Below are 14,426 nucleotides of genomic sequence, written 5' to 3'. Positions count from 1 at the left end.
TAGAGACAGGGTTTCACCGTGTTAGCCAGGATGGTCTCGATCTCCTGACCTCGTGATCCGCCCGTCTCGGCCTCCCAGAGTGCTGGGATTACAGGCTTGAGCCACCGTGCCCGGCTGACCCACTTATTCTTAGAATTTATTGTGAAGATAGATGTAGAGATTGAGTAATATGTTTATTACAGCAGTGTGATTTTATAATACAAAATTTGATATGGAAAATGGCCCAACAGTAGGTTTAGCTATTCAGTGAAGTACTGTGTAGGTGTTGAGTAATTGTTGACATAAAAAGATACTCATTTTAGGCCGGGCGCAGTGGCTCACGCCTGTAATCCCAGCACTCTGGGAGGCCGAGACGGGCGGATCATGAGGTCAGGAGATCGAGACCATCCTGGCTAACACGGTGAAACCCCGTCTCTAATAAAAAATACAAAAAACTAGCCGGGTGAGTTGGCGGGTGCCTGTAGTCCCAGCTACTCGGGAGGCTGAGGCAGGAGAATGGCGTAAACCTGGGAGGCGGAGCTTGCAGTGAGCTGAGATCCGGCCACTGTACTCCAGCCTGGGCGACAGAGTGAGATTCCGTCTCAAAAAAAAAAAAAGATACTCATTTTAATTTGAAGAGGTCTACTTTTGAGTACGTTTGTATCATATACATTAAAATTGCATAGCTATGTATGTATATATACAAATAAGTGGGCTGAAAACAGATTGAGTTGGTGAAATTATGGATTAGTTTTCTTTGATAGGATATGTTATTGTCAAAAAATTTTAACAGCTTTATTAAAATATAATTCATTTCTCCAAAAAGAGACCATGTATCCATTTACTTTCCATTTCTACCCAATCTTCTTCCCCACCTTGGTCTAGGTGGCAACTAACGTCCTTTCTTCCTATTCTGGGCACTTCATTATAAATGGAATTGGCCGGGTGCGGTGGCTCATGCCTGTAATCCCAGCTGTGGCGGTCGAATCTCGAGGTCAGGAGTTCGAGACCAGCCTGGACAACATGGTGAAACCCTATCGCTACTAAAAATACAAAAAGTAGCCAGGCGTGGTTGCACATGCCTGTAATCCCAGCTACTTAGGAGGCTGAGGCAGGAGAGTTGCTTAAACTTGGGAAGCAGAGGTTGCAGTGAGCTGAGATCGCGCCACTGTACTCCAGCCTGGGTGACAGAGCGAGACTCTGTCTAAAAAAAAAATATGGAATCCTAGAACGTGTGGTCTTCAGTGGCTGGCTTTTCTCACTTAGGATGATGATTTTCAAGGTTCATCCATGCTCTAGCCTGGATGTGATAGTACATTATTACTTTTTATTATCAAATATTCCATTATATTGAGTTACCATATTGTATTTACTCATGCCTTGATAGACATTTGAGTTATTTTTACTTTTGGCTTTCATGAATAATGTTGTGAACATTTGTGTCGAAGTTTTTTTGTGAACATAAGTTTTCATTTCTCTAGGAGAAAATTCCTGGGTCAGATGTAACTTCATGTTTGATATTTTGAGAAACTCTCAGACTTTCCAAATCAGCTGCACCATTTAACATCCAACCAGCAATTGTATGAGTGTTCCAGTTTCTCCACATCCTTGCCAACACTTGTTATTATTTGTTATTTTTTGGCCGCTTGAGTGGCAGTGAGGGTGGTATCTTGTGATTTTTGATTTATATTTCCTGAATAACTTAATGATGTTGAATTATGTGAACTAAAAAAAAAAAAATGTGCAAATTTAAAAGTTTTCTGTACTTATCACTAATTTACATTTGTAAAAGTCTTTCAGTTGGAAGGACATAGTTAATTTTTGGTATATTAAGATACGTGAATTTATGTATGACATCAATTGAACCGTAACGGTTAATGAAAGGTGCAGGGCCGGGCGCAGTGGCTTATGCCTGTAATCCCAGCACTTTGGGAGGCTGAGACGGGCAGATCATGAGGTCAGGAGGTCGAGACCATCCTGGCTAACACGGTGAAACTCCATCTCTACTAAAAATAGAAAAAATTAGCCAGGCGTGGTGGCGGGCGCCTGCAGTCCCAGCTTCTCGCTCGGGAGGCTGAGGCAGGAGAATGGCGTGAACTCGGGAGGCGGAGCTTGCAGTAAGCCTAGATTGCGCCACTGTACTCCAGCCTGGGCGACCGAGCGAGACTCCCTCTCCAAAAAAAAAAATTTATGAAAGGTACAACTTGTAAATCTGAATCTGGGAGTAGGAGTAAGGGGTGAATTTTTTAAAAAACCTAGTTAGCAAAATTAAAAACCAATTGTAATGAAAAAGTACGTGTAAAATGAGGTGGTGTGAATAAAACTAAATGCAAACATTACATTTTATGAATAAATATAGTTTCATTAATAGCTTCTGTGTTAATAAACCATTTTGCTATGTCTTAATTTTGTGAGACAAAGCTCAGACAAAACAAGACCAAGTAATGATAAAACGTCACAAAGAAAGCAGGAATGGCAATACTGCTGTCTGTTAAAAGTGGAATTTAAACTCAAAGCTTGAGGAGAGAAGGGTATATATAGGCAGTCCTTAGCTTTACATAGTTCCTGTAGGCACAAATTTCAGTTGCCATGACTTAGCTAAATAACAGTCCCCTAATAACATGGTTAAAATTTCAGCTACCCTGCCGTATTAACTGTAATTGCATAAACTACAAAATTTGCTGCTAGTCTTTCAACCCACAAATTAAGATGTAAATTACAGGTGCATATAATATCACTTTCTTTCTTTTTTTTTTTTTTGAGACGGAGCCGTGCTCTGGTTGCCCAGGCTGGAGTGCAGTGGCCGGATTCCAGCTCACTGCAATCTCCGCCTCCCGGTTCCCCCATTCTCCGTTCTCAGCTCCCGTAGAGTGGGATACAGGCGCCCAACTTCACCTGTCGCCCCGGCTAGTTTTTTGTATTTTTATTAAGACGGGGTTTCACCATGTAGCCCAGGATGGTCTCGATCTCCTGACCTCGTGATTCCCCCGTCGTCGGCCCTCCCAAAAGTGTCTGGGGATTGACAGGCTTGAGTCCAACCGCGCCCGGACCGTCACTTTCAAAGTTTCTTGGTGATTGGTCACCGTGCATCAGTTTTCCAAAAGCATGCACAGGGGATGTATAGTTGGCCTCTGTCTCCTAATGATCGTCCCCATGTGACTAGTTACCAAAATAAATGAGGAAATTGGTCCATTCAAAAGATGATAGGCAGCCAAAAATCATAATGCCTAGATGGGAAATTTGATTTAATAATAATGGAATAATAGAATAAATTACTTACCGTTGTAAATATAGATTGGTTTGCAGTTGGACAGACACTAATCGTCCAGTTCCAGAGAAACTTAGTGAAGGCAAGCTTTCAGCATAAATGAAAAAGGTAGTTTGTAATGGAAGATGAAGATATCCTATTAGTAGAAGTGATACTAACAAAAAACATTGAGGATATTTCACAAACATTGAAAGCATGAAGGTTTAAAATATTGGAATTGATCAAACTTTAAGAAAGGAGTAATAACAATTTGGCAAGGGCATAGAAGTGACTCATTCCGTATCATAATTAGTTATCACTACAGAGAAAGCCAAGCACTGTTCAAACTATTCTTTTTTTTTTTTGGAGATGGAGTCTCGCTCTGTCACCATGTACTGGATAGTGTAGTGGCGCTGATCTCGGCTTCACTGCATACCTCTGCTCTCTGGGTTCATAGGCAATGTCTCCCTGCCTCAGCGCGCTCCCCCGAGTAGCTGGGATTAATCAGCATGTGCTACCACTGCGCAGCTAATTTTTTGTATTTTCAGTAGAGATGGGGTTCCACCATAGTTGGCCAGCGCCCTGGTCTCGAACTCCTTGACCTTGTGATCCACGCCACTCGACTCCCAAAGTGGCTGGATAAAGGCGTGGAGCCACTGGCACACGGCCCTGTTGATAAACTTTCTTGATGTTTTTGTTTGTTTTTGGTTTTTAACGAAGAAATGATACACTTTAATTCTCCCGTGTTCCTAATATTTAAGTACAAGGGCATTACAATGTAAGTATTGCTTTTTACTATTTCATTTCCTTATATGCATTTACATAACTGTCCCAGTCAAGGCAGAACCGGCTTAATGTTCTGACAGTTTTTAAAGGTCACAGAAGCAATTGTAATTTTCCAATTGATTTATTAAGATTGCCTTGCATTGGTCATTTTAAGAAGCTGCTTTGAGGTTGAAGAAAAAATGATTCATGTAAAAAATTTACTCTCTAATCTTTATACAGTAACTTTGTGGTAGATCAGTCCCTTCAAGTGGCCTTTTAGACGTAGAGCCATACCATTAAAAAAATCCCAGCCATTTGAGGTTTTAAAACATTTTCTTGTAATTGGTTTTGAGGATCTTTTCCCTACTCCTGAAGTTCCTGGTGACCACATCATTTGAGCCGCTTTGGGGAATTTAAATTTAGTAATGGGGGGTGCTTAAGATTCAACTTCTTCAGTCTTGTTTTTAGCTTACGAAACCTGTTTCATTTTGTCTTGTTAAGAGTTATACTTTTGAAATAATCTCTTTACTGTGTTTTTAGGAGGGAGAATTTGTGTTGAATTGGTTGACCAGAAATATATTTTCTGGTTGCTGACCAGAAATACATTTTGTCCAGAAAATAATATATTCCTGGTTCTGACCAGAAATTATATTTCTTCATGGAGGTTAACTCAAGTCATTTACTTGGCATTTGAAACCTGTTACATAAGAGGAATGTTGTACTGTTATAGCTCAAATGTGTTAATGTTTTCTAATTTTGAGGATTATGGACAGGAATTAATGAGTGTCTAGTAAAATCTCAGTTCATTTGAAATGAATGAGATGATTTCAGTTTAATCCAGAGTAATTTTGGTAAATAATTGGTTTGGCCTAATCCTAGCATAATAATGTATCTTTGAAAATGGGATGTGGCAGTTAAATACATGGAACCAATAGAACATTACGAATTTAATATTAAAAGCTGACTTTTTATACCCTCATTTTATATATATAATATAAATATATTATATATATATTTATTTTATTTATTTATTTTTTTGAGGCACAGTTTTGCTCTTGTTGCTCAGGCTGGGGTGCAGTGGTGCGATCTTGGCTTCCCACAACCTCCACCTCCCGGGTTCAAGCGATTCTCCTGCCTCAGCCTCCCAAGTAGCTGGGATTACAGGCATGCGCCACCACGCCCGGCTAATTTTGTATTTTTAGTAGAGATGGTGTTTTGCCACGTCGGCCAGGCTGGCTTTTGACCCTGACCTCAGGTGATCTCCCCGGCTAGGCCTCCCAAGTGCTGGGATTATAGGCATGATCCACCACGCCCGGCCATATTTAAATAGAACTCTTAAGCTTTCTTTTAATTGAAATTTTATTTTAGAGCTTTTTAAAAATTCTAACTAGAGTGTTAACTGTACTCATTAGTTCCCTAATTCTTAAAGAATTTTAGCAGATAAGGAATTGGTGATACACGTCTAACGATAGTAATAATTTTAAAAGTTAGTACATTTTAGAGGAAAAAAGTATCCATTCCATTTTCCTGTTGCTTTGGGGAGTAAATGTATATCAGCTGTCATAGTAAAATTATCAACATACTTATGTCTAGCTTTATAGAACTGATAGACTTCTATATGACTCACTGATGTGGGGAGGAGATGTACAGGGTCCGTCCTGGATAATGTATCTAAATATGTACGTACAGATAGTCCCTCACCTATTGTAATAATCCCCACAGGTCAAGGACAGGACCAAGTAGAGGTAATTGAATGATGGGGGCGATTTCCCAAATGCTGTTCTCGTGATAGTGAGTCTCATGAGATCTGATGGTTTAAGTGTCTGATATTTCCCCTGCTTGCACTCATTCTCTCTCCTGCGCCCCTGTGAAGAGGTACCTTCTGCCATGATTGTTTCTTGAGGCCTCCCCAGCCATGCGGAACTTTGAGTCAATTAAACCTCTTTTCTTTATAAACTATCCAGTCTTGGCTATTTTCTCATAGCAGCATGAGAACCGACTAATACGGTAAATTGGTACCAGAAAGTGGAGTGATGCTGTAAAGATACCTGAAAATGTGAAAGTGACTTTGGAACTGGGTAACAGGCAGAGGTTGGAACAGTTTGGAGGGCTCACAAGAAGATAGGAAAATATGGGAAAGTTGAGAACTTCTGGAGACTTGTTGAATGGCTTTGACCCAAATGCTAATAATGATATGGACAACGAACTCCAGGTTGAGGTGGTCTCAGAGGGAGATGAGGAACTTGTTGGGAACTGGAGTAAAGATCACTCTTGCTGTGCTTTAGCAGAGAGACTGGTGGCTTTTTTCCTCTGCCCTAGAGATCTGTGGAACTCTGAACTTGAGAGAGATGATTTAGAGTATCTGGCAGAAGAAATTTTTAAGCAGCAAGGCATTTAGGAAGTGACGGAGCATAAGAGGAAAATTTGCAGCCTGATGATGCAGTAGAAAAGAAAAACCTATTTTCTGGGGAGAAATTCAAGCTGGCCGCCAAATGCTAATCACCAAGACAAGGGGGAAAACGCCTCCAAGGCATATCAGAGACCTTCATAGCAGCCCCTCTCATCATAGGACCGGAGGTCTAGGAGGGAAAAATGGTTTCCTGGGCTGGGTCCAGGGCCTCCCCTGCTGCGTGCAGCCTTGGGACTTGGTGCCCTGTGTCCCAGCTGCTCCAGTCTTGGCTAAAAGGGACCAAGGTATAGCTGAGGCTGTTGTTTCATAGGGTGCAAGCCCCAACCCTTGGCAGCTTCCACATGGTGTTGGGTTTGCGGGTGTGCAGAAGACAAGAATTGAGGTTTGGGAAACTGCCTAGATTTCCGAAGACGTGGAAATGCCTGGATGTCCAGGTAGAAGTCAGCTGCAGGGACAAAGACTTCATGGTTCAAGAACCTCTGCTAGGACTGTGTGGAAGGGAAATGTGGGGTTGGATCCCCCACACCGAGTCCCCACCGGGGCACTATCTAGTAGAATTGTGAGAAGAAGGCCACCATCCTCCAGACCCCATGATGGTAGATCCACTGACAGCTTGCACCATGCACTTGGAAAAGCTGCAGACATTCAACGCCAGCCCAAGGTGGGGTGTGTAGCATACAAAACCATAGGGGCAGAGCATTTTAAGGCTATGGGAGCCCAGTTCTTACATTTGCGTGATCTGGATGTGAGACATGGAGTGAAAGGAGATCATTTTGGAACTTGACTGCCCCTATTAGATTTTGAACTTGCATGGGGCCTGTAGCCCCTTTGTTTTAGCCAGTTTCTCCCATTTGGGATGGATGTATATAGCCAATGCCTGTCCCCCACTGTATCTAGGAAGTAACTAACTTGCTTTTGATTTTACAGGCTCCTAGGTGGAAGAGACTTGCCTTGTCTCAGATGAGACTTTGGACTTGGACTTTTGGGTTAATGCTGGAATGAGTTAAGACTTTGGGGGACTGTTAGAAGGGCATGATTGTTAAAGGGGCCAGGGACAGAATGATAGGGTTTGGCTCTGTGTCTCCTCCCAAATCTCACCTTGAATTCTAATAATCCCCATGTGTTAAGGGCGGACCCAGGTGGAGGTAATTGAATGATGGAGGTGGTTTCCCCATGCTGCTCTTGTGATAGTGAGTTTCATGAGATCTGATGGTTTCATAAGTGTCTGACATTTTCCCTGCTTGCATGCATTCTCTTTTGTGGCCCTGTGAAGAGGTGCTTTCTGCCATGATTGTAAGTTTCCTGGGGCCTCCCCAGCCATGTGGAACCTGTGAGTCAATTACACCTCTTTTCTTTAGAAATTACCCAGTCTCGGGTACTTCTTCATAGCAGTGTGAGAATGGACTAACACACCTACAATGGTTCAACTTAGATTTTTGACTTGAGTGGGTTTTTCATGGTATTTAAATGGATTTCCGACTTAAGATATTTTAGATTTACAGTGGGCTTATTGGGACATAACCTCTTAGTAAATTAAGAACTGTCTGTGTATATATATACACACATGCAAACAGTTGAGGCTCATTATTTGTGGATTCCATATTTGCGAATGTACCTGCTCACTAAAATTTATTTGTAAGCCCAGATCAGTAGTACTTGTTGTACAGGTCATTCACAAACATGCACTGAGTAGCAGAAACATTTGAGTGTCCTGATACAACGCATACTTAGCTGAGGTTGAACAAGGGAATGCTTGCCTTCTTTTTTTCAGCACTCATACTGTAAGCAAGTATCTTTTTTGCAGTCTATTTATTGCCATGAGGTTTTGCATTTTTGTGCTTTTGTTGGTCATTTTGCCAATTAAACCAGCCCCCAAGCCTAATGCTAAAGTGTTCTTTAGTGTTGGTAAGTGCGAGAAGGTTATAATGTGCTTTACAGAGAAAGCGCATGTTACATACGCTGTTGGCTATGAGTTCAGTGTTAAAGAGTTAGCAATCTGTATTAAATAAGGTGTCTTTAAAACGGAAACACACATAAAATGAGTTTATGTATTGATTGGTTTATGAAAACCTTGTGATTACAGGAACTTAACCCTGTATTTACCCTAGGAGCAATGGTTGAGTATTTGCTAATTCAGTTTTCACAGTGACTTTATAGAACATTACTACCGCAGATAGCAAGAACTGATTGTACATATATGAATGAATGGGTTATAACATGTCTGATTCCCTCATTGAGTAAAATAAAATTCTTTTTTTTTTTTTTTTTTTTTTTTTTTTTGAGTTGGAGTCTCGCTCTGTCGACCCCAGGCTGGAGTGCAGTGGCCGGATCTGAGCTTACTGCAAGCTCAGCCTCCCGGGTTTATGCCAATTCTCCTGCCTCAGCCTCCCGAGAAGCTGACTACAGGCGCCCCGCACCTCGCAACCGAGTAGTTTTTTGTATTTTTTTGGTAAGAAGACAGGGTTTCACCAGTGTTGCCAGGATAAATGTCCTCGATCTCCTGACCTCGTGATCCGCCCGTCTCGGCCTCCCAAAGTGCTGGATACAGGCTTGAGCCACCGCGCCCGGCCTAAAATAAAATTCTTAACATACTCATTGATCATTTTAAAAACGTAAGTTTTTTGAGTTGTATAATATACGAAGTTATTTTGAAGTGAAACTATATTTCGGGTGCAGTTAAATGTATTGATTAATGCTAATGTGTCAGAGTTTGTAGTTTATCATTGTAGGTTAAAAAAAACCAAATTTATTAACTTTTTTTTTTTTGAGATGGAGTCAGACTGTCACCCAGGCTGGAATGTAGTGGCGTGTCAGCTCACTGCAACCTCCGCCTCCTGGGTTCAAGTGATTCTCCTGCCTCAGCCTCCCAAGTAGCTGGAACTATAGGCGTGTGCCACATGACCGCCTAATTTTTGTATTTTTAGTAGAGACAGGGTTTCACTATGTTGGCCAGGCTGGTCTCAAACTCCTGAGCTCAGGTAATCCACCTGCCTCAGCTTCCCAAAATGGTGGGATTATAGGCGTAAGCCACCGCGCCTGGCGATTTAACCATTTTTAAGCGTATCATTCAGCAGTGTTAAGTACATTCACATTGTGCAACCTCTGTAGTTTTACTTAATAGAATTACGGATTTAAGTAGTAGCTTGTTACTGAATTTAATAAAAGTATTTGGAATTATTAATTGTCCTTTAACTTATATAAGATTTGTAATGCAGTTTAGATTATGCATTTTTGATAACTGCATAATAGGGTGTATTATTTAATAAATTATATATTTGAGCTTGCTTTGTACTCACGTCCTGCCCCCTTCTTTTTTAGTGCTTTTTTAGGACCAAAGGATATATTTCCTTACTCAGAAAATAAGGAAAAATATGGCAAACCAAATAAAAGAAAAGGTTTTAATGAAGGTTTATGGGAGATAGATAACAATCCAAAAGTGAAATTTTCAAGTCAACAGGTACGTCATTACGTAAAATTTGGTATTACTTATTTAATCCTGGGGAATAATCACTATCCTGGCTGTAGGAAAATAAATACTAAAAGCCTTATGAATTTCGTATTAGCTTGTTATGTTCTTATTTGTGAGGTTGAACCTTGGACATTTTATATCAAAACGAATTGATTAAATCATTATTTTGTGTAAACAGATCTCAAGAAACTGGGAACTATTCAGTTATTTAACTCCTCCTGATTGAGGGTTTAATACATCATTGAATTTAAAGCTGTATGTACTATTCTCCTAAATTTAGGTTTTGCAACTTACATGATGTGTGCTTTAATTTTCTTATTCTCTTTAATTAATTAATTTTTTTTTTTTTTTTTTTTTTTTTGAGATGGAGTTTCGCTCTTGTCACCGAGGCTGGAGTGCAATGGTGCAGCCTTGGCTCACTGCAACTTATGCCTCCTGGGTTCAAGTGATTCTCCTGCCTCAGCCTCCTGAGTAGCTGGTTTACAGGTGCCCGCCACCACACCTGGCTAACTTTTTGTGTTTTTAGTAGAGCCAGGATTTTGTCATGTTGGCCAGACTGGCCTCAAACTCCTGACTTCAGGTGATCCATCCGCCTCAGCCTCCCAAAGTGCTGGGATTACAGACATGAGCCACTGCACCCAGCCTTTAATTTCTAAATCCATAGAATTGTATTCAAATACGAACCTCATGAGTTAAATTAATATGTGACAAATATAACACTGTGCAAATTATATTTATTGGTGTCAGCAGCCACCTTATACTTTCTTTTCTGTGTTTTTTTCCATGGGTCTAGAGCTTTTATTAATTTACATATGATACTAAATTTTCATGGAGTGGTTTGCCTTTATCCAATTTGTTTCATTTTTATCATACTACAGAAAACACTTGTTCTCTTTTCCTTTGTGCTGGTATTGATGGATTTAGGAAAAAAAAAAAAATTTTTTTTTTTTTTTGAGATGGAGTCTCGCTCTGTCACCAAAGCTGGAGTGTAGTGGCGCCATCTCAGCTCACTGCAAGCTCCGCCTCCTGGGTTCACACCATTCTCCTGCCTCAGCCTCCCGAGTAGCTGGGACTACAGGTGCCTGCCACCACGTCCGGCTAAATTTTTGTATTTTTAATAGAGATGGGGTTTCATCGTGTTAGCCAGGATGGTCTCGATCTCCTGACCTGGTGATCCGCCCGCCTCAGTCTCCCAAAGTGCTGGGATTACAGGCATGAACCACCGCTAATGGCTTACAACCTCTAATTCTTTTTATCTAAAGCTTTAAGAGTTTATCCAGAGAATTTCATACAAGAGACAATCTTATTTTATTTTTTACCAGCTTTCCTGTTAGTAGTTTCTAAAAATCTCCATTTACTTTATATTTTCTTAAACAACAAACAAACAAACAAAACGCAGTTTTGCTCTGTCACCCAAACTGGAGTTCTGTGGTGTGATCTCTGCTCACTGCAACCTCTGCCTCCTCCCAGGTTCAAGTGATTCTCCTGCCTCAGCCTCCCAAGTAGCTGGGACTACAGGCACGCCCCACCAAGCCTGGCTAATTTTTGTATTTTTAGTAGAGACAGTATTTGACCATGTTGGCCAGGCAGGTCTCGAACTCCTGACCTCAGGTGATTCGCCCACCTCAGCCTCCCAAAGTGCCGTAATTACAGGTGTGAGTCACTGCANGTAGAGACGGAGTTTCACTGTGTTAGCCAGGATGGTCTCGATCTCCTGACCTTGTGATCTGCCTGCCTCGGCTTCCCAAAATGCTGGGATTATAGGCTTAGAAAAATTTTTTGTATTGTCAGTTGCACTCTTCAATTGTTGCATATATTCCCAAATGAATGTCTCAGAGCTCTTACGATTTAATGTAAACAGATGGCTTTATAATAGACTCAGAGCACTATGAGAGGAGGTCTTTATGAAGATAATTGGAAAGTTTCTCATTCATCAATAAATGTTTTCTTTTAAGACCTGAGGTCCAAAATTGGGAAGAGCATGAGTAAACCTAAAGAAGGGAGGTAGCAACAAAGTGGAAATTCTGCAGCTTTTAGCCTTTTTTATTTTATTTTATTTATTTATTTATTTTTGAGACAGAGTCTCACTCTGTCGCCTGGGCTGGAGTGCAGTGGCGCAATCTCGGCTCACTGAAGTCTCCGCCCCACCAGGTTCAAGCAATTCTCCTGCCTCAGCCTCCCGACTAACTGGGATTACATGTGCCTGCCACCATGCCTGGCTAATTTTGTATTTTTAGTAGAGACGGGATTTCACCATCTTGGCCAGGCAAGTCTTGAACTCCTGACCTTGTGATCCACCCGCCTCAACCTCCCAAAGTGCTGGGATTACAGGCGTGAGCCACCATGCCCGGCCTAGCTTTTTACTCTTTTTTTTTTTTTTTTTTGAGATGGAGTCTCGCTCTGTTGCCCAGGCTGGAGTGCAGTGGCCGGATCTCAGCTCACTGCAAGCTCCGCCTCCCAGGTTTATGCCATTCTCCTGCCTCAGCCTCCCGAGTAGCTGGGACTACAGGTGCCCGCCCCCTCGCCCGGCTAGTTTTTTGTACTTTTTAGTAGAGACGGGGTTTCATCGTGTTAGCCAGGATGGTCTCGATCTCCTGACCTCGTGATCCGCCTGTCTCGGCCTCCCAAAGTGCTGGGATTACAGGCTTGAGCCACTGCACCCGGCCCACTTTTTACTCTTAAACCTGTAAATTTTGTCTTCACATGTGCCATGCTTTTTCTTAGATAACTTTTTAGATACTGTTCTATCTGTAACATAGAAATCTTTCATTGAAGCTCCAAGGCCACATTAAATGATCATAAGTGACTTCATTACCTCCGAGTACTTACTTGTTAATGGATTCATCAAACCATATCATAATTGTTTCTGTACTTGTCTGTACCTGCTACAGAGTTATATTGCCTCTGTGAACAAAGGTTAATGTCCTGTGTGCCCAGCATGTACACCTGTGAGAAGAATAGCTAATCACTAAGTATTTGAATGGTTACATGGTTTCTCATCATTATTGCCTTGACTGTGTAATGGGAAGACATCTAAGAGACAGAATTGTTTTCTGAAACTTAAAATGTCTTGTAATTTTCTTTTCTTTTTTATTTTTTTTTTGGAGACAGAGTCTTGCTCTGTCACCCAGGTTGGAGTGCAGTGGTGCAATCTTGATCTTGGCTCGCTGCAACTTCTGCCTCCGGGATTTCAGCTATACTCGTGCCTCAACTTCCTGAGTAGCTGGGATTATAGGCGCACGCCACCATGCCTGGCTAATTTTTGTATTTTTGGTAGAGATGGGGTTTCACCATATTGGCCAGGCTGGTCTTGAACTCCTGACCTCAAGCAATCCGCCTGCCTCAGCCTCCCAAAGTACTGGGATTACAGATGTGTGCCACAATGCCTGACTACGTTTTGTCATTTCTCTTGGATCACTTGTCCTGTGATTGCACCTTTATGGTCTTTTTCATCTTCCAAATTGCCAAGCCTTGTCAGCATATAGTCTTGGAATTTTTTTAGTTTTTGAGACTGCGTTGCAGAGGCTGCGGTACAGTGGTACGATCATGATTCACAACAGCCTCGACCTCCTGGGCTCAGGCTGAGGAGGGAGGATGCCTTGAGCCCAGGAATTGAGGCTTCAGTGAACCACGATTGCACCACTGCCTCCAGCCTGGGTGATAGAGTGAGACCCTGTCTCTAAAAAAATAAAAATAAAGAATTGCGTATATTATTGGGGTAAAAACTTATTTTGCAAAATTAATAGAGTTGATTGCTCACAGGCAGCAACTAAACAATCAAATGCATCATCTGATGTTGAAGTTGAAGAAAAGGAAACGAGCGTTTCAAAGGAAGATACTGACCATGAAGAAAAAACCAGCAATGAGGTATGTTCTATTTCTCCTAGTATTTTAAACCGATTTTGTTTCAAAGAACAAATAATGAAATAAGTTGGCCATCATTATTAGTAAGTAATTTTTAAAGTACTTGAAAAGTGAATTAGAAAATATTTAAGGCTTATTTCCTTGTGTAAGTATTAAATACAGTATTGCTAAACAATTTGTGCATCTTTAAGATGCATACATGTTATTCTTTGAAGTGATTTTTATGCGTAAAACATGAAGTACAACTAGAGGGTGTGGAATTTTTTTTTTTTTTTTTTTTTTTGAGACTGAGTCTCGCTCTGTCGCCCAGGCTGGAGTGCAGTGGCCGGATCTCAGCTCACTGCAAGGTCCGCCTCCTGGGTTTACGCCATTCTCCTGCCTCAGCCTCCTGAGTAGCTGGGACTACAGGCGCCCGCCACCTCGCCCGGCTAGTTTTTTTGTATTTTTTAGTAGAGACGGGGTTTCACCGTATTAGCCAGGGTGGTCTCGATCTCCTGACCTCGTGATCCGCCCGTCTCGGCCTCCCAAAGTGCTGGGATTACAGGCTTGAGCCACCGCGCCCGACTGTTAAGGATATTTTTTAAAGGGAAGTATTGTGGGATGAATGTACTGGAAAGAGCATTAGACTAAATTTTTTAAAACCTAGATTGATGTCCAACTGTATATGATCTGTGTGTAAAGATTACTCATTT

At 41.4% G+C, this 14,426-nt stretch overlaps 1 protein-coding gene across 1 annotated transcript in view; it reads left to right on the top strand.

Moving 5' to 3' along the window:
- The window catches only part of PSIP1 (PC4 and SRSF1 interacting protein 1), a 52,862-nt gene that overhangs the window by 14,720 nt on the left and 23,716 nt on the right, over positions 1-14,426 (top strand). Inside the window, 2 exon segments of the mRNA XM_017890980.1 lie at positions 9,720-9,858; positions 13,633-13,737. Coding sequence (XP_017746469.1) covers positions 9,720-9,858; positions 13,633-13,737 — 244 coding nt within the window.

The sequence above is a fragment of the Rhinopithecus bieti genome, unplaced genomic scaffold (genome assembly GCF_001698545.2).
Source record: "Rhinopithecus bieti isolate Rb0 unplaced genomic scaffold, ASM169854v2 scaffold_71, whole genome shotgun sequence".
NCBI lineage: Eukaryota > Metazoa > Chordata > Mammalia > Primates > Cercopithecidae > Rhinopithecus > Rhinopithecus bieti.
This window is presented reverse-complemented; position numbering and strand designations above follow the sequence as displayed.